Here is a 26,495-nt window from a genome sequence, read left to right on the forward strand (position 1 = left end):
GGCCGGAGGCAGCCGCCGCCCAGACGCGGGGGCGGAGGGGGCGGAGGACGGGCCCCTGTGGGGCGCGGCGGCCCGAGGACCACACCGGGGCACCGGCGGGTCACCGCGGGGTCGGCGTGGGCGGAGCCGCGCTCGGAGCGGGAGGAGGCCCGGGGGCGGTGGTTTCCGGGGGCGGGGGCGGCGACCCGCGCCTATAGGCTCCCCGGGCCCCGACCGCGGGATCCTGGCCCGGCCGGGGTAGGCTCCGAACCGCGCCGACACTCCGGGCCGAGCCGAGCCGAGCCGAGCCGAGCCGCGTCCTCCGCCGCGTCCCGCCGCGCGCACCTGCCGCCCGCACCTGCCGCCCGCACCTGCCGCGCTCACCTGCCGCCCAGCGCGCCTCAGGCCGGCCTCAGCATGACCGACCAGGCGGCCTTCGACACGGATATCGTCACCCTGACCCGCTTCGTCATGGAGGAGGGCAGGAAGGCCCGCGGCACCGGAGAGATGACCCAGCTGCTCAACTCGCTCTGCACCGCCGTCAAAGCCATTTCCACGGCCGTGCGCAAGGCGGGCATTGCGCACCTGTGAGTCGGGCCTCCCAGCTATCGGGCCGCGCCCTGTCTGTCCTGTTGGGGGTCTGCTCGGCAGTCCCATGTGCGGTGCCCTGGGCCTCCTGCTGTCAGCCTGCCTGCATGTCTGGCAGGTGGGAGTCCGTCTCTCTCGCTCTCTTTCTCTTTCTCGGGCAGCCCCTCTCGCAAAGCTTGTTGGACTGCAACCAAGCCCTGGTCACCCCTCCCTTCGGCGGGACCTGGCTCACGGTTCACACCTGCCTCTATCCTGCAGCAGTCTCCCCTGGACTGAGCAGTCTGCCTGTGCACCCGCTCTCAGGCTCCTCCTGCTGAAACTGGCTGGCCAGGCTGAGCACCTGCCCAGCCCACCATACCCAACCCAGCTTCATACAGGAAAGTGCCTGCACGATGCTTCCTTTCCCTTTCTCTCCTTTGATCTTCTTCCCTCCCTTTGGAATTGGGGACCCAAGTCAGGTTTTTAATTTGGTATCTCCTTTTTTTTTTTTTTTAAGATTTTATTTATTTATTAATGAGAGACAGAGAGAGAGAGAGAGGCAGAGACACAGGCAGAGGGAGAAGCAGGCTCCATGCAGGGAGCCTGATGTGGGACGCTATCCTGGGTCTCCAGGATCACGCCCTGTGCTGAAGGTGGTGCTAAACCGCTGAGCCACCTGGGCTGCCTAATTTGGTGTCTCCTTTACCCTCAGTAAGTCACATTAGGAGTGAAGGAAGCCCCAGGCAGGCTGGGAGGAAGCATACATGTCCAGACCTCTCAGGAGCAGCTGTGCTTGTGTGCAAAGGGCTGTAGTAGGTCTGGGGCCGGGCCTGAGATTCAGATTCTGCATTTCGAAGAAGTTCTGTGGCAGGTGGTGCAGATGCTGAGAGTCTGCAGATCACATTGTGTGTAACAAAGAAATCATGGGACTTGGGGATTCGTTGGGCACCTACTTATGAGGCCTTTTGTAAGTAACACAAATACCCTTTGGTTTATTCTGGTGTGCACATTTTTTTTTTAAGATTTTATTATTTATTCATGAGAGACAGAGAGAGAGGCAGAGACACAGGCAGAGGGATAAGCAGTCTCCATGCAGGGAGCCCGATGTGGGACTTGATCCTGGGTCTCTAGGATCATGTCCTGGACTGAAGGACATGGCCCATAGGTAAATAGCAAACAAATGGCATCATCATTCAACAATATAGAATGAATATCCTTCACTGTCAGTACGTATAAATCCACCTCTTTCTTTGTAAATGTTGTGTAGTGTTCCAGGAGTAATTTAACTCTTTCTCTAGGTTTGGCCATTTCACAGGTCTTTGTTTCAAATAGTGTCATACCTATGGAACAGGAGTTGGTGCCTGGTTGACAGGGCATGGCCAGGAATCTGGACACTCCTGTACTCGTATGGGAAAATAAGAATTTGGCTATGTCATTATGACATATAGTCAGTCGGGCAGGCAGCAATAAGACAGGGTCTCAAGCCAGGCCTCCAAATCACACTCATTATTTGCTTTGATATCTTGGATAAAAAGGCCAGTGTGCCTGCAAATAACTTTTTCAGCTGAAGGCTTGCCCTAGAAGGGCACGTACCCAGAGGTACGTCAACAAGATGATGACAGATTTGCAAGAACCTCACAGGTCTGAGTTTATGGAGCTCAGACATGGTGTTTCATCAGGGACACATCAGGAGTTTAAGAGTTGAGCCTGGAGTATCCTCTCTCTCTCTCTCTCTCTCTCTCTCTCGACCAACAGTTGCTCTTGTCGCCAGTTTCATTGTGGTTAATAAGACATTTATAGAATGGTAGAACTTTGTCTGTCCAACCCTTCTTTGTACAGCTGAGGGCCTTGAGGGCAGGGGAGAGGAGGTGAGTGGGCTTGTTGCCTGGGCTGGGACTCTTTATGCCATGTGTCTCTGATTTTATTTTTCAAGCCAGTTAAAGCTCAACCAACTCTAAATCTCACCTATTTATTTTATTATTTTTTAAACATTTTATTTATTTATTCATGAGAGACACACAAAGAGAGAGGCAGAGACACAGGCAGAGGGAGAAGCAGGCTCCATGCAGGGAGCCCGACATGCCCGACCATGTGGGACTGGATCCCAGGACTCCAGGATCATGCCCTGGGCCGAAGGGAGGTACTCAACTACTGAGCCACCCAGGCATCCCTCACCTATTTATTTTTGATGCAAATTAAGAATTGTACCTCAAGAAGCCATTGCCTTCTAGAAAACTTGTTCTTGAAGCCTTATTTCTGTGCTCTGGCTCTCCCCTACTCACTCCCCAGAGAGAAAGGATGCTAATCTATACAAGGGGCAACCAGCATTTTGTTCTCCCAGGAGAAGAGTCAGCAGACCATAAGTGGATCTCCAGTGGCTTAGGCTTTTGCTTTAGGCATGTAGAATTGACTTGCCTTTGTACATGCTTCCAAATCACTGCTTGAAGAATTCACTGGTTCTATTTAATTCAACAAAATGTACTGAACACCCACAATGTACAAAATTCTAGAAGAGATTGGGAGATGAGAACAACACAGAGCTTATGCTGTTAGACAAATGTGGAATTAGTTATAAAACACAATAGAGGGGATCCCTGGGTGGCTCAGCGGTTTAGTGCCTGCCTTTGGCCCAGGGCGTGATCCTGGAGTCCCGGGATCGAGTCCCGCATTGGGTTCCTGGCATGGAGCCTGCTTCTCTCTCCTCCTGTGTCTCTGCCTCTCTCTCTCTCCCTCTCTCTCTCTCATGAATAAATAAATAAATAAATCTTTAAAAAAAAAACTTAAAAAAAAAAACACAAACTTCTGTGAAAGAAGTTCCAAGAACATGTTTGTGGATGCAAAGAATTGTGGGGCATCGAGATGAGCATTGGCAATGGGCAATGTCCTAAGGCCTGATGGCTGGAGAACATATTAAGCTGGGCAGTTGTGCAAGGAAAAGTAAGAGGTGGGAAAATATTTCTGGAAAATGTGCTCATTTGGTTTGATTAAAGCACGGAGTACATGTGGTGGGGTGTTTGTGGATGTGAAATTGTGAGTGCATTGGGAAGCATCCAATGGCAGAGGTGAATACTTTATATTTCGGGGGGCGGGGGCTGGTATGCAAAGGGGAGAGAATACAAGTTTTTGAGTAGGTTAGTGGTATGATTATGAACTAATCTAGAGAGGATATGGCTGGAAGCACAGAGCCGGAAGACAGTTGAAACATGGGGAGAACCCACTGAAGTTGGAGGTGAGGAAAGAACAAACTGGAGCTAGAGCATTGGAAGGGAGAGCCTGGGGGAAAGAGAGAGCCTAAAGGAAGTCTTGAGTATGGGTTGAGCGAGAAAGGCAGGGAAGGTTCTCAAAGAGCAAGTTCTTGCAATTGAGAGCAGGGCTACCCCTTTAAAAAGTAGAATTCCAAAGCAGAAGCTGGTTTTAGAGGCTGGGGATGGATGACAAGATGATCTCGACATTTTGGAAATGCTGAACTTGAGGTATTGGAGTGCTATCCAGTTGGAGGTGTTGTCCAGCCTGCAGCTGCTTGGGCCTTGTGGAATTAGGGTGAAGCCTAGCCTCAAAGACTTGGCCACTGGATTTTAGTACCTTTGCCCTGAGGCAGAGAGGAAGAGGAGAAGAAAATCAGGACTGGATTTCGTAGAACAGGAACACGCAGGCCTTCAGAGCACAGTTTGGGGAGCAGTGGAGCTGGGCTCAGAGTCCTGGCTCTGCCACTCACCTGTGCTGATTTTGGCAATTGACGTAATAGCTCTGAGCCTCATATTCCCCACGTGTAAGATGCATATCACTTTTTTTCAACCTCAGAGAGTTGTGTGAGGATGAACTGATAAGTTTATTAAACAGATGCCAATATTATCATTATTTTCCTAGGCTGAAGATTATTATATATATTTCTGTAAACTGATATATCTTTGTCTTTTGCTTTTTAATCCTTAGTAGCTGCCCTGTACATCCCTGTACTTCCGCAGGCATGTATTCCAGGATAGAAATTATATATATATATATATATTTTTTTTTTTTTCAAGATTTTATTTATTTATTCATGAGAGACACAGAGAGAGGCAGAGACACAGGCAGAGGGAGAAGCAGGCTCCCTGCAGGGAGTCCAATGCAGGACTCGATCCCAGGACCCCTGGGTTGCGACCTGAGCCGAAGGCAGACGCTCAACCACTGAGCCTCCCAGGCGTCCCTAGAACATTATATATTAAAGCAATGTTGCACCATCAGGTTGATTACAGGAAATCTCCTATGCAGTTGACATGGTGTCCAGAAAAGTTGCTTTGATATATGGGGTTCTCTTAGTTGTTTGATAGGAGAAAATAATAGATCACTTTAGTTTTAATGTTGAAATTACAGATCAGTTTATGTGTTTATTTTCAAATGTCCAGAATTTATGACATTAAGCCTTTGGAACTTAATCAGATTTACTCTATTTTTCTTGCATTATCTTCTCCATATTACCAAAGAGTGAATTGTAATTTCCTTTCTGTACCAGAAGCACAGCCAGCCACCAGGCTGTTTGCCCACCTTTGGCTGGCATGAACACAAGTGAAGGTTGAGGTTTGTGCCCTTTGAAAGCTGCTCTGGCTGGCATCTCTTCTTCAACGAATTTCTGCTCTGACCCTTGGATATTTCTGTCTGGGTGAACAGTTGGCCATTTACCCCAGAATCAATCAATAACAGGTCATGTTACCTTCGACTCTGGTGATAAGAATTAAATAGTAATCTGCCTCCTTTCTCTTCAGTTGGGTGTTCTGAAAAGGAGCTCGTTTACTTGGTTCTTTTGCATGTTGTCGAGTGTGCTGCCTGCTTCACACTGTCCTATCGACTCCAGGAGGAAATACTAAGGGAAGGCTGAGTGTAGTCAAGCCTCCAACCCTAGTGTTTGGGGCTGTGCTCAGAAATGTTGCTAAAGGCAGCTTTCCCCTGATCATCATAAATCACAAATTTTATGGCTCATCCATTCTAGAAATCATGTGCAAATTTGAAATGCAATGCTAATATTTAATCCAAATTTCTAAGGCTTTTAAAATACAGGGCTAAATTTAACCTATCATTTTAAGGAGCTCCCTATTATATGAATTAAAGAGACATAGCTTTTTCAGAATTTTGATGAGGTTTATGGTACAAGGGAAAGAAGAGATATTGTAGGTAGCAGCTTTTCAAACTGATTTTTCCTCCCAACCTCCAGAAAGAGAACTCTTGTGTCTCTAGGGCTTTAAAAAGGAACCATCAAAAAGGCTCAAACCCTCACAGGGTTCTTCCCACCCATGAACTGCTAGGACTACCTGGCCAACTAATTTGAATAAAAATGAAGTGAAAAGTCACAGGCATTTCAAATGAAATACTATCCCCAGTAAGACTCTAGTTAAATGCAAACTTTGAGCACTTTCTTTTGGTGCCAGTTACCTGTAACACTGTTCTGCACTGGGTGGCTTCCAGAAGTTGCCTGCCAAACTGGTCTAGGGGTTGTGGTTTCCTCCTCCGCCTTCTTCAACCGAAGTTTACTTAGTGGATGCCATGGGGCTCCATTGAGAACAACATGGCTACGTTTGGCTCCTGGGAGGCAGGTGTGTCAGTCGATTAAACCTTATCCTTACAAAATCTGGAAGTAGAAATAATCCATCAAGGAGTTGAGACAATTTTGTATATAATCAGTATGAAGGAAAGGCAGACTTTGGAACCAGGTGTTTCTGGTGCAGTGTTCTTGCCAGGACCCATCTCACTTCTTGACATGCTTATATTATTGCCAAAGAAAATTTGGGATGGAAATGGAATGATGACACTTCTTGCTCACCTGCCTATGTATGCCAGGCTCTGTGCTAAGCCTATAGGTCAGTTCATTTGCCCCTACCTCCCCCATATACTAGGAAGTAGATATACTTAATTCCCATTTTTACAGATGAACCAAAGTCAGAGATGCTAAGTGGCTTTCCTGGGCTTGCTTGGATTTGAACTCTAGTGAGCTAGAGTCCCAGCTCATGGAGGAAAGTCCATGATGTTCCCTTTCCCTGTGTAATAACTTGAATGTAAGAGGAAAAAGCTTTCTTGGCAGAGCAAGTCACCAGCTCAGTCAACACATTTGTCTCTCTCCCTGCATAATCAGTGCCCAACTGCTACTGAGTCCTCTGGGTGGGTGGAGGAGGGAGCTTAACTTAGAGGTTTACAATGTGCTTGGGTCAACCCATTTTCTTCACCCTTTGGTTTGTTTCTCTCCACCGATTGTAAGGCATAGTTGGCCTCCGGAAGGCTTTAAAATTTTTTTTAAAATTTATTTAATATTTTCTTTAACTGAGAAAGAGAATGAGCAGGGTGGGGGGAACAGAGGGAGAGGCAGAAGCAGATTCCCCACTGAGCAGGGAACCCAATGTGGGGCTCAATCCCAGGACCTTGAGATCATGACCCGAGCCAAAAGCAGATGCTCAACCTACTGAGTCACCCAGGTGCCCCTGGAAGGCTTTTTTGACAGTTGTGTGATGGTTTCCCTACATCCCTGCAGCCTCAGTTTCTGCCTGATTCTGGCCCTAGGGAACAACAAATTGGGAACCGATCTAAGGAAGAGCCCAGTGATGTGTGAAAGGGTGGTTGGTGCCATGCCCTTCTGTGCACAGCAGCTGGCACAAAAGTGGCTTCTAAACCAGGCCAGGCTTCTGGCCTCTGCTGGCCAATCCTGGAATCTGCCTAGAATTCCAGTTTAGGGAACACAGTTGATTTGCTTTGCAAGCCCTAATGCAAGTGTCCAGGTAGGCAAAGGCACAGGCCACCTCCCTGGACACCAACGCCATATCTGCTGCTCATTCTGTAGGCATGTGTCACTGCTGTCTCCTCGTGGCCATCGGAATCCACGGTGAAGGCTCTTTGTTATCTCTCTTTTGGGGCTTTTTTAAAAAAATTTTTTTTAAATTTTTTAAATTTATGATAGTCACAGAAAGAGAGAGAGAGAGAGAGGCAGAGACATAGGCAGAGGGAGAAGCAGGCTCCATGCACCAGGAGCCCGACGTGGGATTCGATCCTGCGTCTCCAGGATCGCGCCCTGGGCCAAAGGCAGGCGCTAAACCGCTGCGCCACCCAGGGATCCTTCTTTTGGGGCTTTTGAGTAACAGTGACTGATCAGAATGCAGAAATTTCTAGTTTCAAGGGGGTTTCTGAAAACTTGCGGAGAAAATAAGCTCCATGCGTTCTTCAGCTAATTAGTTCCTGGAGGCTATTTCTCCTCTGTTGGAGTTGCCAGGAGCCTTGCCTGCTTTCAGCTTTTCATTGAGCTGTGGAGATGTGTTTCCTCTGGGACACCTTGCAGCCCCTTGGAGGCCCATCCTGCGGCGGGTTGGAGAAGCCTGACTGAGCGTTTGCCCAGCCTGGCCCACCCCTGAGTGGAATAAGGCAGGGCAGTGTGACAAACACGAGTCACATCTAGCTTCGTGTGCTAAGACAAAGCGCAAGGAATACTCAATGATGTGATGTGATTGTGGTTGTAATTACTATGGACATGGCAGTCTGGGAGCTGATTCTCCTGAACCCTGATTCTATCTTAGGATCTTTTCCCTATGTCTTTAAGACTTTCTTACCACTGGGGGTCACCAGGGGGAAACCCACAAGATGTGCTAGGAGAGTTCAAAAGTATCCGAATTTTGAACTTGCGGGACCCAGAATATTCTATCTCTATATGTATTTTTTTTATGCTTCATGGGCAACTGGAGGATAGTTGGAAAAGGGTCCTTCTGGTTAAAACAGAGGAGGGACCTTCAGTGGGGTCAGGAGGAGGAAGTGAAGGTGACCACTCAGCCCTGCAGGGACCTGGACACAGAGAGGTGGCCAGCTATCTGCAAGTTTGGCAGGGAAGACAGCTCTTGCAGCGCCAGGTGTAGGGAGTATGCCCAGAGTGTTCATCTGCAGTGTTCTGTGGTGCACTGGACTATCATAACAGACAGGTGGTGTGCCACCCTCAGCAACCCAGATCAGGAGCTTAGAACCCCGGAGCAGCAATGAGGAACCTGGCGGTGGTCTTGATCATTCAAAAGCACTTACTTGTTTCTTGTTTGTCTCACTCACCAGAATCTAAGCTCTGTGAGGGCAAGGATGTCATCTGTCTTGCTCCACACTGTGACCCCAGCCCTAGGAACAGTTCTGGGGGCATGATAGATGTTGGGGAATTGAGGGGCACTCACACAGGTCTCTAGGAAGCCTTTGAGGAAAAGGGGCCATGGCCTAACCCCTCCTTGCCCGTCTTGCCAAATGAGACACCTGAGCAGATACATGGTGTGGGCCAAAGTATGAAATAGGCCTTTCCCATGCCTGTGTCTGCTGCCTGGTCTCTTGGCCCCAGCCTCCCAGGCCTCTGCGGAACTGTCTCCATGGGCCTGCCCCTGTGGAGACTGTGCTAGTGGGCCTCCCACCCCCACATGTGAAGTGACTTTGAAAGTCGGTTGCTCCTCTACTCATTCCTTCAGGCCTGGGTTTCTGCTCTCCTTCATGAATGCCATTCATTCATGCAGCAAGTATTTATTGAGGGCCTACTATGTGCTGGGAGCAGGACACAGTGGAGGTAAACACACCCCTTGTCCTCCTCCCCATGGGAGTGAAGGATACAGCAACCATGCTAGCATAGGGGGGGATGAAGCTGGATGGGGGAGGGGGTCTCTGAGACCCCCCCCCCCTCCCATAGCAGGTGCAGATCCCTAATGAGGGCTCCCTTGAGAGAGCAAACAGGGTAATTCACATTTTTTCTCACCTCATGGAACCCCCCAGCACCCCACAAAGTATCACTGCCTCAGTGGACATGAGCACCAAAGGAGACCCAGAGGGGACATGTGACTTGCAGAGGTGAGGCCTGAGCCAAGTCCCTGTCAGAAAGCTCTGGTTCCTTTGCATCAGCCTGTTCTTGTCTGCCTGAATTAGTAGTGACTTTAGGTGAGGACATCTCAGGCTAAGGAGGGGCGACACTTAGGGCTGGTGGGGCCAGCGAGGGAGATGTATTTGGGTTGGTGGCCCTGCCCAGCCCCTCTTGTTCCACCCAGAATTTGGCTACATTTTTTCTCCACCAGCATTGACGTCATGACTGAGGTGAGAAAGATTATGTGGAAAGCGGACAAGAGCCCAGATGCACGGGCTGCAGCTGTAAGTGTGGCAGATCCTTGGTCTCTGGCTCATGAACGAGGAGGAGCCGTGCTGGAGAGGGGCGCAGGGGGCAGAGGGCCGCAGGGACGGAATGCTGGCTCTAAGACAGCAGAGGACTGTGCCCCGGCCACGCCTGCGGGGTTACCTTCTGGAGCCAATCAGGCCCGACCAGGCTTTCGGGTTGGGACAGTCCCTGGTGTGGGCTCAGTTTTGTTGAGCCAGAGACACGCAAGTTCTGTTTAGAGAAAATGCATGTGCGGGAGTCGGGGCAGGTGTCGCCGGGACCACCGGTTGTGCTCCGGAAAGCTCGGCCAAGGCTGCACCCTGCACCCTTCGCGGCCGCCACCATCAGCTGTTGAGGGGGTCTCCCCCATCTGACGCTCCCTTTCACACCCAGTCTCTCCTTGGCCTGAGCTTCCTCTCTCTAAAAACGTTCCTCCCCATTCAGTGTTTCTGCTGCAGCCCAGCCGGGACACCGCCTTTCTGTTCTATCAAACTGGGCTGCAGAAACCGTCCTTGCTCCCTGCACCTCTCAGCTGATCCACACCTGCTGACCCGCACATTCGGGGAGTAAAGATGGGTTTTGGGGGGAGCTGGAAAAAATCAATCTTTTTAATATATAAAGTCCAGCTATTACACTTATTAAAGTGTTTAAAAACTCTGGTATTAAAATTACAATTTCATGGAGCATTGTGACTAGGGAGAAAAAGCTAAAATGTCTTCTTAGGGGCCGTGATAAAAAGGTTGAGAAAATGGATTTAACACAAAGGTGTGCTGGGAACCCTTCTTCTTGTTTTGTCTCTCCTAAACCATGTGTCTTTTCTCCTGTCTTCTAAATCCTACTAAATACCAGCTTTCCGCGGGTTTACAGGTACATTGGCATATTCTGGTGGTCATGGCTTATATTCTTGCGGCTTTTGTTCCCTCTAGCTATGGGATTGCTGGCTCTACCAATGTGACTGGTGATCAAGTGAAGAAGCTGGATGTCCTCTCCAATGACCTGGTTGTTAACGTGTTAAAGTCATCCTTTGCCACCTGTGTTCTTGTGTCAGAAGAAGATAAGCACGCAATCATAGTAGAGCCCGAGAAAAGGGTGGGTCTGCATTTCTACTGTGGAGGGGTTCAATGTAACCACCTTCCTAGCTTTAGAAATGACTCCACTTGTTCAGCCAAACTAGAATCCTAGGAAACATCCTACATCCTTCCTAAACTATCAGTTATCATTTCCCAGATTCTAACTACCAAACATCAAGCCTATCCTCCACTGTCCACACTACCACCATAGTTCATGCCATCATCACCTGCCCCCACCCATGTACTAGTATATTGGAGAGACACACATGTACTCATACTCATCCTCACCCCTAAATTTTTGTTGTCATGTTTAAGGTCCTTCAAAGTCTAGCTTCTCTTTTGCTTCATCTCCACCCACCAAATAGCCAAGCTTCATTCACAGTCACCTTTCCTGTCAATCTAAACTGCTTTCAATTCCTATCACTGATTTATAAAATTTTTATAAATTTTTTTTTCTTTTTTCTTTATGATAGTCACACAGAGAGAGGGGGAGAGGCAGAGACACAGGCAGAGGGAGAAGCAGGCTCCATGCACCGGGAGCCCGACGTGGGATTCAATCCCGGGTCTCCAGGATTGTGCCCTGGGCCAAAGGCAGGCGCTAAACCGCTGCGCCACCCAGGGATCCCTGATTCATAAAATTTTTAAATGTGATTTTATTTATTTATTGGACAGAGAGAGAGAAAAAGAGAGAGAGCAGGGGGAGCGAGAGAGGGAGAAGCAGGGAGCCTGAAGGAGGGGGCTTGATCCCAGGTCCCTGGGATCACAACCTGAGCCTAAGGCAGAGGCTTAACCTACTGAGCCACCCAGGCACGCCCCTGATTTATACATTTTAACACATTGGGATCCCATTAATTTGATTGCTTCTTGAGGGCAGAGGTGGATTATATTCTTTTCTGTATCCCAATATCTAGCACAGTACCTGGCAGCTTGTAGGTACTTCGCAGTAAGTTGTCGAAAAAACGAATGAAAGGCTATAGCCAGCTTTTGAGGAACAACAACAATCATAGGATTTAAAAAAAAACAAAAACATTTGAGATGTGATGTGCACATATATGGGCTTACGATCTTTCCCCATTTGAGATGGAGACAGGAAAGAGTAGCATTAGAAAAGAGTAATTGGAAGATGAATTTAAAGAGGTTGCCTGATGTCCAATTTTTGACCTTTATAAGAGTGGTGGGGAGCCACATCTGATTAAGTTAACTTGTTTTACATCATTCCTAAAATACCACTTTATGTCAGATTCAAAGTTCATGTTTTTCTCTGCTAGGCTTCTCAAGATAGTTGGTAGTTTTAGGCATGTGGATTGAATTTTGTGTTGAATATCCTCTATCAGCTACTCCTAATTTCCCTGCCTATAATGTGCCTTGATAATAGGCATGTTTCTGTTTTCCACATGACAGTTTCCTGCATGGACCAGGGTGATTTGTTAAGAGCAATAGGTCAGGGAATCAGAGAAACCTCTTAATTTGATGCAGAACATTTAAAAACCACATCTTAAAGAGGCTAATCTGCGATGGAAAATCCCCAGTGGTATACTGGTAAACTCTCTTAAAAAAAAAAAAAATCTCTGAGGCCCCTGGGGGTGCTCAGTCAGTTAAGTGTCCAACTCCTGATTTCAGCTCAGGTCACAATCTCAGGGTTGTGAGATCATGCCCTGAATTGGGCTCTGTGCTGAGCATGGAGCCTGCTTAAGATTCTCTCCCTCTCCCTTTGCCCCTCTTCCTGACCGCCCCCCACCCCCGCCATAAGCACTCTCTCTAAAAAAAAAAAAAAAAAAAGGAAAATCTCTGATTTGTAGCACATGCCAATTTCAACTGGGTGAATATGCCCCATAATTTATTTCAAGCTACCAACATGACATCACTGAAAGCAGAGGTTGAGAAGGGATGTGCACAATTAGCTCTTGGGTACCTATAGCAACCAGCTCCAGTACACCATGGAAAATCCAGTTCAAAGAATGAAATTCTGATAGTCCCACTATGCCAGAGAGTTATACCCTTTGGGAATCATGGTAGGACTGTTGTTGGGAACTCTGTGCATTGCAATCTCCTGTCATCTCTAAGACCTGCACGAGAAGGTGTTTTTGTTTTTGTTTTTTAACAGATCTTAATGTTATCTTTGCTTCAGCTATGGGATTATTATGTTTTTTTTTTTCTTTCCCTTGTGAATAAAGAGAAATTAGTGACTAGGCTTGTTTCTTTTTTTCCTTTGGCTGCCAGGAAACTCAAACCAAACTTATGATTCATCTATATCAACAGTGTAGGAAATTATGACTTATTTTTCTGTATTTCATCATCTTTATCTAGATCTGCTCTTCTAAGTTGTGTCTTGTCTGCCTAATAATCCTTTGGGATAGATATTTTGTTGTTGTTGTTTTCATTCTGCTTGCCACCTCATACCTTCCATGACAGAGTATAAGTAAGGCTAACATTTCTTGAACTAGATTCCCTTGTTTTACCCTCTTAGTATACTCTTTGTTTTGTCATAATTTTAAAAGTAAAGTTGAATTTCCTTTTTCTTTGCTCAGGGTAAATATGTGGTCTGTTTTGATCCCCTTGATGGATCTTCCAATATTGACTGCCTTGCATCCATTGGAACAATTTTTGGCATCTACAAAAAGGTAAAATGTCACGTACTGAGGCCTGGTTTAAGATAAAAGGTTAAGGTTGAGCTTCCAGTACTATTTCACTTATTCATGGAGTGGCCAGGATGTACATCATGAAACTCTCTGGGCTTTGAGATAGGTTTATGTCTCAGGTTCTGACTTTTCCAGCATTAACTGCTTGCTCATGATCTGTTAAAGTAGTTTTTTGTTTTTTGTTTTTTTTTTTTTTAATTTTTATTTATTTATGATAGTCACAGAGAGAGAGAGAGAGGCAGAGACACAGGCAGAGGGAGAAGCAGGCTCCATGCACCGGGAGCCTGATGTGGGATTCGATCCTGGGTCTCCAGGATTGCGCCCTGGGCCAAAGGCAGGCGCCAAACCGCTGCGCCACCCAGGGATCCCTGTTAAAGTAGTTTAAAAGAAAATATAGTAAAACATGGGCAGGAAGAGAAAGATATTTCACTTTTTTTTTTTTTTGATATTTCACTTTTTTTAACTGTATCTTGCTTTTTCTATGGAAAAGGAGAGTAAAAGTTAGAGACAGTATAGATCAGTTAGAGTGATCATACTATGGCAACTGAGAATTATGATTCTAATAAGAGATTATTTATGTCAAAATTGTCCTTTAAATCCTTTGAATCAGCGGTCTGCAAACCATGACTCCCTGGGGCTAAATCTAGTTCCTTGTCTGATTTGTATGGTCTGTGAGCAGAAAATACCCCTTTTTCATTTTTCAATAGCTGAAAAAAAAAAAATCTAAAGACTACTATTTTATGACCTGTGACATTTATGTAAAATTTAATTTTTATCCATAAATAAAGTTTTAATGGCACATGGTCAACTCATTTGTTTACATATTGCCCTTTGCTGATTTTGAGCTGCTCTGGCAAGGGAAAGTAGTTGTGATTGAGATGGTGATGGTAAAGCCTAGAATGTTTACTCTCTGTCCCTTTGTGGAGAGTTTGCTGCACACGGTGTAGTGTGGGCACCTGGACTCCTGCCCGGGGTCTTTCACCTGTGTGAGCCTCTTTCCTACTTTATCTTTGTGCATGTGTGTGCTTGTGCATGTCCACGTGTGTGTGTGAGAGCCTGCATGCATGCCCGTGTGACTGTGTGTGTGTGTACGTGTGTTGGAACAACTCAAGTACACAGACAAGTGAAAAACTGAATATCAATGGGCCCATTGTAAACTAATATGAAATGTAAAATATGTCACCTTGGCTTCAGTGCTCCTTGTGTGTTTTAGAATTGAAACCTCACAGACGTGGTTGAACCTGATCCCATTTTCTTCATCTCTGGGGATGAAGCAGCTTAGTTCGGCGGGTCTCTGAGCATCCTCCCAGCGCACTTGGGCCAGGATACAAAGGCCACAGCTTGAGAAGTGAGACCACAATTCGTACCTTATTTCTCACAGTGACTTGTTGTCTAGTACTGCATGGAATTTCATTCTGAACACATAGACCACTACGGGGTGGTTTTCTTTCATCACTGGATTGGATTTTGCTTTTTTTGGTCTTGGCTGAGAGGCAGATCCACATCTAAATCAGTTTGAGTGATAGAAGATTCTAAGGCTCATAACAAAAAGGCAAAGGCAGTGACTCAGCTATTTTCCAGGTCAAACCATGAAACATACCATTCCTGTTATGTGGAGGGAGGAATTTTACCTATAGAGTGTCAGATCTCCAGTAGTGGAAGAGAGGTTCCTAGCAAAATTCCTTCTATGACTTAACCAAAACTGCAGCTGATGGTTGCTGGCCCCAGTCTCCATCTCAGCTCCCTCAATGCAGACTCTTTTAAGGAAAGAAAAATCCTTAGAAAACCGAGAGCCAGAAAACAAGCTATCAGCTTAAAAAATCAACACAGCTTGCAATAGGAGCTTTAGTTATGAATGCTATAGCTCAACAATGAGTCTCCATGCTTTTCTTAAGAAACCTGAAGTGGCTCTCTTTAAAGACTAAAAAAAGTGAGTGTCACACCTACCTTTATGTCATTTCAGTTTGTTTTTTTATAAAGATTTTATTTATTTATTCATGAGAGACACAGAGGCAGAGACATAGGGAGAGGGAGAAGCAGGCTCCCTGCGGGGACCCCGATGCAGAAATCGGTCCCAGGACCCTGGGATCACACCCTGAGCCAAAGGCAGACGCTCAACCGTTGAGCCACCAGGTGTCCTCAGTTTTTAAACATCTTATTTATTGTTTGGAACCATTTGAAGGCTTATGGGGCATAAACATTGATGTGACTGATACTTCAAATGAAGCACATTTCCTGCTTTCTGCAGGGATGGTTCTGGGCTAGAGGCCATCTCCTTGGGGCACAGCATTAGTGACTGGAACCTGGCAGCAGGGTTCAGGCCCTGCCTGCGTGATGCCTGGGAACAGGTTCCAAAGGTATCTCAAAGGGTACATGGTCCAGTGTCCCAGATAGTTCCTGCCGTGGAGACACCCAGAAGGGGGAGAATTCCCTTGAGGTGTTGAGTGACCATCATGGTTAGAATGTTTTTCCACATATTGAATCAACATGTCTCCCTATTGCTCATTTGGCCTTTTAGAGCATCAGAAAATAAGGGTTTTTGTTTTGTTTTGTGTGTGTGTGTGTATGTTATGTGTTTGGAAATGGCTTCCCTGCCCTGCCCTCCTTTCTTTAAAAAATAAATATATATATAAATATATATATATTTTTAAATTAAACATGTTTTATATGAGTTGATTTTAGACCTCTCTCTAGTGTGATCACCCTGTACTGGACATATTCTAACTTACAATGTCCTTTCAAAATATCCAGTCCCCACATCTAAACACAGAGTTTCAAAAGTGCTCTAGCAGTTTCAGAATCCAATTTAAGTCCTTTAACTGAGTCCAGGGAGACTTATTAATCAATAACCATATGGAATGTAGCTTCTTGACACTGAGAGTTTCAATTCTATGGGACCTTGGGCAAGGTAACTCTCTGTGCTTCTTGTTTCCTTATCTGTAAAGGGGAGGTCCTGAAAATTAGGACTAATGCCCTGAAAATAGCACCTGGCACATAAGAAGTGCTTGATAAATGTTAGCTATCCATGTTACATGTTTTGTGTATTAATATTCAATGGACAGTATCAGAAGTCAAACTAACTTAAGAAAGGCATGAATAAATGGAGGGAGGGAAGGAAGGGAGAAGAAAATTATTGGTTTTCCTAACTAGAAAACCCAATGGATAGATTTGCTTTAGGTGCTGCTGCATTCAGGGACTCAGACCATGCAGCAGGAGACACTTCCTGTCTATCTCTACTACGTTCCTCCTCTCTGGTGGGAGAACAGTGCCCAGCATGTCTGGTTTCACACCCAGCCCTCTCAGTAAGTCCAGCAGAAGATGCAAGCCTCTCTTCCAACAATTCTAACGAGAATGTCTTCTCACTGAGCCTGATTGGCTTGGCTTACGTCACGGGGCCATCCCACACCAACACTATGGCCTGAGCCTGCAATGATTTGGTTGGCCAGGCTGAGGTCACCTGCCCACCCCAGAGCTGTGGGCGGTATCTACAGGAGATTAACGTGCAGTTATCAGCGGAAGGGTGGTGGATGCTGGCCAGGCAAAACCAACCCATGTTCACTGCCGATTATAAACTCCTTGAGGGCAGGGACCTTGTCTTACATATTTTTTTGTAGGCTAGTTGCCTAGTGTGACAGTAAGTGAACGATACTGGCTGAGTTATGGGGGACTCTCTGAATGCTCCATGAGCCCTTCCAAGCAGACCATCTGGTGGGGACAGCTTGTTCCCACGTCTGTCTGATTTTCTCATCTACCACTCCAAGTCTCCAGAATCCATGGTGTCTTCCTCTATACCCCTTATGAGGTGGTAGGGAATAGAGCAAACCAATACCTACAGCAGGTTGTGGCCTGGAATAGGTAGAGACAGGCAGGGTCTAGGGGCTTTCTGGTTTTGCCAAGGGCTTTATGTGCATTGGTCAGTACATGAGCACCTGTATGAGAATGTGACGGATCCCCTTGAGCAAAGGCCTTTCCTGCTGGGGTTTGAAGGAAGGAATTCATGCATTGGAAAGATCAGGCTAGGAAAGAATTCCTCCTAGTCCACGATTCCACAGCATTATTTTCTCTTTGAATGTGTGGGTCATAGACAATGTTCCCATTTCTTATTCTATGAAGTCAGAGAATACAATTACTAGGTGACAACATTTTGGGAAAGGTCATTTACTCTTGCACCTTTGGCACAGGCAGGCATGGATGATTCTTGGTGAGGTAGATCTCTGAGGGATTTTTCTTAGTGGAGAAGTTATTATTCCAATCTTTTATTGGCTCCCAGTTAACTCATCTGTCTTCATACAGCTGATCTGATTTCTCATTGCACTGGCAGGGTTAAGTAGTTATGATAGAGGATAGTTGGAAACCTCACTGGCTTTGAAGGAAGTTGGTTCTTTTTTTAAGGTTGGGTATTGGCAAAATTTGGAATTTGGGAAAACAACTCAAATTTTTGATAGTATGTTTATTCTGTGTTTAGATGCAATGCACTATTCTATGAACACAAACCAGACTAAATCAAATAACTTGACCTAACCCAACCAACCAACCAACTAACCACCTATGTGAAAACCATTTATTAAACACAAGGCATGGGGATGAGGGGGAGAAGGGGAGAAATGCCTTTATGATTCTTCCTTTTACATAAAGTTTGGTGCAAGAGTCACATGTGGTGCACAATAAAATGCAGATTCTCAGGAACACCCTCCCCTTAGAAAGTCTGGCTTAGTAAGCCTAGGCTGCAGCCCCAGAATATGCTTTTCTAATAAGCCTCCCAGGTGATTCTGATGCAGAATCATCATCACTTTGAACCACACTTTCAAAAGTTACAGGGAAAAATTACCAGGAATGTTTTTGCTGGGATGGCCTCCATCTCCAGCATTGTGATACAGATGCCCATACTTATTTTTAGCTATTGGAATCTCTGGGTGAGGAAGGAATAAATGAAATTGGCAGAAATTGCCCATTTTCATTTCTGTTTAAATTCAAGTAGAGACTATTCTAGCTGAAAGATTTGAGGTTGTTTTGAGGACCAAATAAGCCAATCAAGTGTTAATAAAGAAGATCATCATCTTCTTATCAGTTATCAACCATTGATTAGAAGCCATCTCCTTAAGGCATCCCCTTCCTTAATATCAAACTATGGTCAGAGGACCTACTGGGCCATGTTTTTAATGAAACAAAATAGGAAAGATTAGAGTGCATATTATATTCTAAGTGTTAAGTATTACTTTGTTGAATTTGTGTAGTTATGTGTGCATGTGCATGTGTGTGGGTACTGGTGTGTGGTGTAAACGTATTTTTTTTTTGCTGTGAGTGTGGTCAAAAAAATGGAAAGCAACTGCCCCACCCTGTATTGACTCTGGAGAGATATTCGAAGTTTCATTTCTGAGAATTGCTTGGATGCCTGAGTGACCACTGAGGCGGGTGCCTCAACTGGCAGGAACTCATAAAATTGATTTCCTTACCAGACTAGCAGTCCTGCAGCCCAGTCTTAATATGTCTAAATAAGGATGGAGTAGGGCAGGTGGAAGACATTGATGCCTGTAATAAGATTAAATTAGTGGGAGCTGGCAAGAAGGCACACTCTTTTTTGAAAGTGATAATGGAGAAATGAGGGAATATCAAATTAGTAAAATTGGAGGAGGGCCCTGATTGGAAAGAAGGATCCAGATGCAGGAAATCTGTGGTATGAAGGGAAGGCTTCATGGTAATGTAATCAGGGTATTACTGATATGTGGAGAAAGGCCCCTCTGGGAAGATGCCCTGTTGCATTAGGAGAGTACCTTGACAATGCATCTTGCTGATGACTGAACTGGAAAAAAAGAAACCCCAGAGAAACCCAAACAAAAGCATGTTGTTTTGTTTTCTTTCTTTGTCCCAGAATTCAACTGATGAGCCTTCTGAGAAGGATGCTTTGCAGCCAGGCAGGAACCTGGTAGCTGCTGGCTATGCCCTGTACGGCAGTGCCACCATGTTGGTCCTGGCTATGGTGAATGGCGTCAACTGCTTCATGCTGGACCCGGTGAGAGACCTTGTGGGAGGTTATGTGCTTGGCTGGTGACTGTTTGCAGGGGTCTGTTGTTTGTGCGAGAAGAGGTATGCAGAGGTGGGAAATGAGGCCCACAGAGGGCCAGAGATGATGGGATGGGCAAGGGTGTGAGGAAGATGGAAGAACCATGTGTATGTCATGAGAAGATTACTGAGGTGAGAAATAATATGTGTCTGGACCATAAAAGGGAGTCATTGTTCCAAGATTAATTCTTTAGAACAGACATTATTCAAATGACTCACTGCCCACTGAGTTTAGGTGGGCCGAATAAATGAGGGAAGTGTGCTGGGGAAAGAAAGCCAGGGGCAATGGTGGGATGGGGGTAAGTCGGAGAGGTCTAGCAGTTGTTACTATTTGGGAATAGGGGCCCAGTTTTGCCAAAGCTTCTAATGTCTCAAGAAACTGGATTAAAAAAAATGCAATATTTCTAGATTTGTAAAACATAGGTGCTAGCCAACTAAAACACATTGATGGACCAGATGGGGCCCTGTGGATGGTCTCTTTGCCACCCACTACATCCATGACAAGCTTGTTTTGCAGACGTGAACAGCTGTCCCAACTGATGCTGTGGATTGTATTGTTTCTTCAGACATAGCTACCAGATCCATTTGATGTATGTGCAGGTGAATGCTCCGTGAACACTTGCAGTTTTGAGAAGGCCTTGATAAACTCAAGGAAAAGAAAATAAAGAATGAAATGTGGATAAGTCCTCATTCTGTTATAAGGAAAAGCTACTTAGTGGAGAGGAGCCCAAGATGCTGTGAAATATATTCATTAACAGCTTGAATTTGTGGATAATTTCTTCCCCATGTCCATTAATTGGAGTTACTTATTCAGGTAGATGACAGTTTCAATAGAGCAGATGAACCGGGGAAAGAAATCTCTTTCACTATTTGGTCCAACCTACAGTAGAATATAGAATTCAGTAGGTGGGCACATGCGTCAGGCATCTGACCCAGTGCCCCAAAGGGAAAAGAATTGGGTTTATCAATACCTTCTAGTTTTAGACATGTCCTCCTATGCCAGTAATGAAACTTTATTTATTTGGTGCTTTTTGTTGATGCACCAAACCCAGGGTAAAAAAAAAAAAGAGCTGGCTGGAATCTGCTGGGAGACAGGTGGCTCCTGGTGAGGTCCTGGGCTTTGTGGGCGTGGCAGTTCATATAAACGAGAAGGTAGGCTGCCTTGGCCCTCTGCACTCTTGTACTATTGGACTTTGCCTCCTTGGAGGAACTGGTGCTTAATAAATAAACAAGGGCAGAAGAAACGGCACTAGATGCAGCCTCCCAATGAGGCGACCTCAGGGGAAAATAGTGGCAGAACCAGAGCAAAGTTCGCCCTGAGCTTAGTGTGCAGTTTCTGGAACCACTGAAGTTTGCAAATGTACTGCTCTGCCAGAGATTTACTGCTTCCCCAGACAGTCTTCCAGTGACTTCTCTGTTACCTTTGAGTTGGTGGACGTGTAGAAAAAATAAAATCTCTTCTTGTTTCCCGGTCTTAGACCCATGTCCCCAGGAGTTAGTTTCTGTGTATTTGATAGGCTTTCACCTCCCTGAGCTAATGGCCCGCCAGTGTTCAGAACAGTGCAGGCCTGCTGTGATACTCTCCTGCTGGGGACACCATCTCATTAACCTACAGCTCACCCCTGCCTGCGGGCTGAACCTTGGACCCCCTCAGCGCTTTCTTTTCATTTTGGCTGATGATTTCTGCTAAAAAGACTGAGACAGCTCTATGTGCATCTCCAGCTGGCTTTACCTTTCAGAAGGCTTTCAGTTTCTTGTCTATACTTGGAGGAGACTCCTCCTTCATGTCTGGGATGTTCTGGCCAGGTACCAGGGCAGGGCGTCGGGGAAGCGTGGCTTTGTGAGCTCTGCAGCACCCATTGTGTGGTGGCTTGGTTTTCAAGACCTTGTTTGTAAAAGTATTTATTTATTTAGTTAGTTTTCTGATTTTTAAAGGATGTTTCTACAGAATTGTGGTCCAAATTTTTGGAAATAAAAAAAAAAAACATAAAAGATAAAAAGAAGAACCACTCACATGAAACCTTCCAATAAGCATGGTTAATTCTAGTGTCTTTTTCTCCTTTCCCATCTGCATCCTCCTTCCTGCTCTCCTAGTCCTCCTTCCATCCCTCCCTGTCTTCTTTCCTTTCTAGGGCAAACACATTCCTTACCTGCAGGAGCCACTCTCTGCGATGGGGGTAGATGGCTGTACTGCCTCTTTTCTTCTTATGTCTTGCCTCCAGGGAGCAGCCCCCTCCCCGCAAGGGCAGAGCTTCAATCACCCTCTTCTCAGGACACTAGGACCCCCAAACTATCCTCTGTTCACAGCAATAGGAGTGAGGTGACGCTTCCTCTCCGAATTCCAGTCTCCCCTAAAGCACATTGGCCCTAAGGGCATCGACTCAACACTGGGACTTGCTGGACTTAGTGGCAGCAGTTCTGAGAAATGTTGTCCAGATCAGCAAGCAAAGGCACTTGATGTCGTAAATGCTGTCAGTCAGGACTCAGGATTCTCTTCTTTTCTGTGGCAGCGCACAAAAAGGGAGCGCCAGGGCAGAAGTGGAAGCTGAGAGCGCACTGAGCACGCCCTGGGACTTGGTGCCCACCTCTCCTGTACCCCACCTCCTGGCTGCGCCAACAGATTTTCTTGGAGAGGCAAAGTTGTATATTGCTTTGAACACACATTTCCCTTCCCCCAACCCCTGGGGACACTGCTATTTATTTTTTGTTATTTTGTGTTATTATTATTATTACTTTTTCATCATGATAAATGTGCTCTTTAATCCCCATTGCACCCCACCCCCCCAAACCAGCAGCTCATCCTCTATACCTGAGACTCTGGTCCTTGGTCACTCTGTCTCTTTTTCCTTTGCGTGTTTGTTTCTTAAACTCCACATATGCATGGACTCACAATTCTTATTCTCCGTCAAGTTTTGCTGCTGTTTTGTGCATTTCTGCCCTCGCTACTTTTGTATGGTTTCCTCCTTGTTTCGCTGAAACCATTTGAAAGCCAAGCGCCTTGCCTGGCTCCCCTGACAACCGGGGCGGCAGCTCTTCTCTCCTGTTTCCTTTCCTCCCGCTGACTCTCCGACTCTCCGGTGCTCCCGTGGTCCCGTTCACCAGTCCCGGAGGGGCAGGCGGGGGACACAGTGTCCCAGGGACCTCACACAGGCCTGGGGGACGCGGCTCACGCTCTCTCCCTCTCCTTCCTGTCTCCCAGGCCATTGGAGAGTTCATTTTGGTGGACAGGGATGTGAAAATCAAGAAGAAAGGGAACATCTACAGCCTCAACGAGGGCTATGCCAGGGAGTTCGAGCCCGCCGTCACCGAGTACATCCAGAGGAAGAAGTTCCCCCCGGTGAGTGAGGGCCTGGCCAGGGCCCCCGGTGACGCACCCATATGTTGGTTCATGCCTCACCCTGGAGGCTCCAGGCGGCGGGGGTGGCTGGGGCTGGGATTCCACAGAGCGCTGACCCCATGCGGAAGGTCCCATCTGTACTGGCGACCGGGACTCCTGCGCTTGGATGTCAAAGTCCCAGGGCCGTGTCAGCCTCTGCTACTGTCTCTTGGCAGAAGAAAATCCGGATGATCAAGTCAGCCAGATGAATGAGTTCATGGGCAGTAAAACGTTTCCCTCTGTGGTCCCTGATGTCAGGGGCACGGAGCGTGGTCCTCTTACCTGGGTGCCTGCCCGGGGCGGCCACTGGGTTGCTGGCAGCCATCTCAAGGCTAAGAGTGTCCTTCCTGGTACCCTTCTGAAGAGGTTAAAATCATCAAATACGAGAAGAAATGGTTCTATGTAGGAATATCCAATATTGTCATCTCTTACCTCAACGCCATTGAAAGCTGTTGTGTTATAAGGAGGAAGCCCAGATATTGTTAGTATGACATTCAGGGCCACAGAGCTGGCCCCAGGGTCTCTTTCCAGGTTTATTTTCTCTCCTTCCACCCTACCCTACATTCCCTTCCCACCCCCTGAACCCTGCACACATGCTGTGTACCAGGTTCCTCCCTGGGCCTCAGGGAACCAGCATCTGCTTCTCTGGGATGCTGGGCTTTGCTTGGACAGTCCCCACCCTATACTGCCCCCCCCCCCCAGCCCCATCTCCCTTGCCCAGCTCCTTGGCTTGGCAAAATCCTTCTCAGCCTGCAAGGTCCTGCTAAAAGGTATGATTCTGTGATTCCTGTCCCAGTCCCATAGCCAAAATCAACCACACCCTCCTCGGGGCTTCTGCAGGTCATTTGATCCTATTATAAGATGTGTAAGAGGCTGACTTTTCTGCTCCTGGGAGACAGGATTTTCATCAGGTTTCCTAGCCACATCCCCAAACACGCCCCTTGTAGGTGCTCATTAAATGATTGTTGAACTGGATGAGTATAGAGGACAACCCTGATTACTGTTGGTCTTTCCCTTGCAGGATAACACAGCCCCTTATGGGGCCAGGTACGTGGGCTCCATGGTGGCTGATGTCCACCGCACCCTGGTCTATGGAGGGATCTTCCTGTACCCAGCGAACAAGAAGAGCCCCAAGGGAAAGGTAAACGAATCTCCTGAACAGTAGTTGAAAATCAGTGGATTCCATTTGGAGCCCAAAGGATTTGATTTAGGAAGAAAGAGAGATTATAGCAGCCTTATATTATATAATATAATTAATATAACATATTAATTATATTGCTGCTACACTCTGTGGTAGGAGGCTGGGGATGTCTGTGGCATATTCTTTCCTAGATTGAAGGATGTCCTACTTAAAGCCAGGTGATATCGGCTTAAAATGGTTTCTTGAGAGCCCTCCCATTGCTAAAGATAAGTAAATAGTGTTATGGTCAGGACGGGTGCTTCCAGTGGGTGTCTGGTTTGGCCTGGGCAAAATGAAGGCCATTCATAATGTGAAATGAAACAGTTCAGCTTCATTACCAAGGTAGAAAATCAAATATGTATCCTATAGAGGTTTCCTTTGATTGCTTTCAAAAGGCATAACATAGAAATAATTAATGAACTGATGTTGGCTGCTTGGAAAATGGTACCTTCCCAGAGAAGGAAAGAGTCTCTGGGGAAACCTAGAACTTTCAGGTAACTATTACCATCGACTGTACTGCTCTAATCCCCGCACTGCCCTGAAGCCATGGGGTGGGGGTGGGCTGTGCTGCTTACACTGGCTAAGGGACAGCCTACCTTTCTTCTACATGGTGACAGTGTGTTTCCTTCCCAAATATTGTCCCTTTACTTTCCCCAATAGACAGATTGTCTTAAAAATTTTTTTTTTCAAATATGAGAGAAGGAATGGGAGCAATAATCTCCTTAAGATAGTTAGAAATGTGTATGTTCCAGATATGTTCAGATTTCTGTTTACAGCCGTTGGTGTCAGTTCACTGAAGACATTCTTATTTGCTTAAAACACCACTCTTGTCATCGCCACCTCTGGCATCCCAACCTGTGCGATTCACCTATTCTATAGCACTTTTCTTTAATGTCTCCAAAAAATTGTTTCTTAATGCGAATATTGAGGTTCCTCCTTTTTTTTTTTTTCTCCAATTTTGCAAATCTGGCCATGATACCTGTATGGAAATAGAGTCAGGAAACACCTGCAACAAGCTGTCTGCTCAATAGGCAGACTGCATGAAAATGCATACAATAAAAAAGTTAATATTTAAAAGTAAATGCCAAGATGTATAACATACTAAATCCCAACCCTGAAGCCTTCAGAGAATTGTAAAAGGAATGTGTACAGGGTTGCAAACAATATTATACTGTTTGGAGGAGCCAGTCTGCTTTCCAGATGTCTGCAGCCAGACACTACTATGGACGTTTAATGCTTTTAGAATAGGCAAAGCTCCATCCAAAATACACAGAGTCACTCATTAGGTCCAGTTTCTGTGCTATAAAGAGAAAGGGACCATCAATTCTGCCAAAATATCATTCAGTCCTGAGTCCAGGTGGTCTGTCTCACATTTGCATCAGGCAATCTATTGCTGGCTCTGGCTTGATGAATGGCTTAATTTAACCAAATGGTTAAATGGTTAAATTAACCAATAGGTCTGAGAGGCAGCCTTGGGGGTGAGGACTACTACAACCTCACGGAAGGAAAGATGGAGCATCGGTGACCTTGGAAACTCCCACCAGCTCTGTATTAGTTTGCTAGAGAACGCATCCCTTCTCTGTGTAATATTTTCTGGTGTGGGTGAGCTGCTCTTGGCTCTTTTTTTCCAGTTGAGACTCCTATATGAATGTAACCCAATGGCCTACATCATGGAGAAGGCAGGAGGATTGGCTACCACTGGAAAGGAAGCCATCCTAGACATCGTTCCCACTGACATCCACCAGAGGGCACCAGTGATCTTGGGGTCACCTGAAGATGTGAAGGAGTTCCTGGACATCTATAAGAAGCATGCTGCCAAATGAGGAACTGGCCTTGCCCGCACCAAAAAGAATTACCATTTATCTGGACCTTTTATCTCATAGGGTGCTACCTCTTTCTGACTGTGCATCACACATTCCCAGACAGCAGAAATAAAAAACATGGATAATTTCACCATCAAATATCTGTGTAGTGTCTGGTGCTGTCTTGCTGTCTCAGTAATGCCACTGAGGGCATATTTTGAGTGGATGGGGGAGAAATAAACATATTCTTCCTTTTTCTAAAAAAAAAAAGTCTTCTTTGCTTTGTGTGAAATAATAGTAGTAGTAATAATAACAGTGAATGCCTATTCCATTAGAGAATTCATTTAGTTTTCACAACCACCTTATGAATTACATACTCTACATAAATAATCCCTTTCACAGATGACAGAATAGTGAACAGAGAGGTGAAGTCATCAAGGTCTCCAGCCAATGAGCAGTGCTGGGATACGAACCCAGGTAGTCTGGCCAGTAAACAGAGTTAACATGCTTGTCTTGCATGTTGTCCGTTCGGGTATGAGTGCACAGAACTAACTTGAGCAGAGCTGTTTACGCTTCCTGGGCTCTGGACAGGTAAAAAGTTAGGGGCTATTCATCTATGACCTGTTGGCCTTGCATATGTAGATGTGACCCTCTGAGTCACAAATGAAGGCTTATGTTACTACTTGCTGGTGACTTTTCTTTTTTTT

The 26,495-nt window shown here is 46.1% G+C and overlaps 1 protein-coding gene across 1 annotated transcript; it reads left to right on the forward strand.

The window, feature by feature from the left end:
• The first annotated feature begins 307 nt into the window (after window positions 1-307).
• On the forward strand, window positions 308-25,947 carry FBP1 (fructose-bisphosphatase 1). The gene is made up of 7 exons (XM_025423143.3): window positions 308-566; window positions 10,588-10,750; window positions 13,260-13,352; window positions 19,240-19,380; window positions 22,630-22,767; window positions 23,828-23,947; window positions 25,618-25,947. The coding sequence occupies exons 1-7, from the start codon at window positions 397-399 to the stop codon at window positions 25,807-25,809; spliced, it is 1,017 nt and encodes a 338-aa protein (XP_025278928.1). The 5' UTR covers window positions 308-396; the 3' UTR covers window positions 25,810-25,947.
• The last annotated feature ends 548 nt before the right edge of the window (window positions 25,948-26,495 follow it).

Source organism: Canis lupus, chromosome 1, assembly GCF_003254725.2.
Source record: "Canis lupus dingo isolate Sandy chromosome 1, ASM325472v2, whole genome shotgun sequence".
Lineage (NCBI taxonomy): Eukaryota > Metazoa > Chordata > Mammalia > Carnivora > Canidae > Canis > Canis lupus.

Excerpts from the sequence above, each read along its gene's own strand:
- FBP1 (XM_025423143.3), top strand. The coding sequence starts at position 397 with ATGACCGACCAGGCGGCCTTCGACACGGATATCGTCACCCTGACCCGC. Across the intron at positions 19,381-22,629 it reads ACTGCTTCATGCTGGACCCG|GCCATTGGAGAGTTCATTTT; the intron begins GTGAGAGACCTT and ends CCTGTCTCCCAG. Across the intron at positions 23,948-25,617 it reads AGAAGAGCCCCAAGGGAAAG|TTGAGACTCCTATATGAATG; the intron begins GTAAACGAATCT and ends CTTTTTTTCCAG.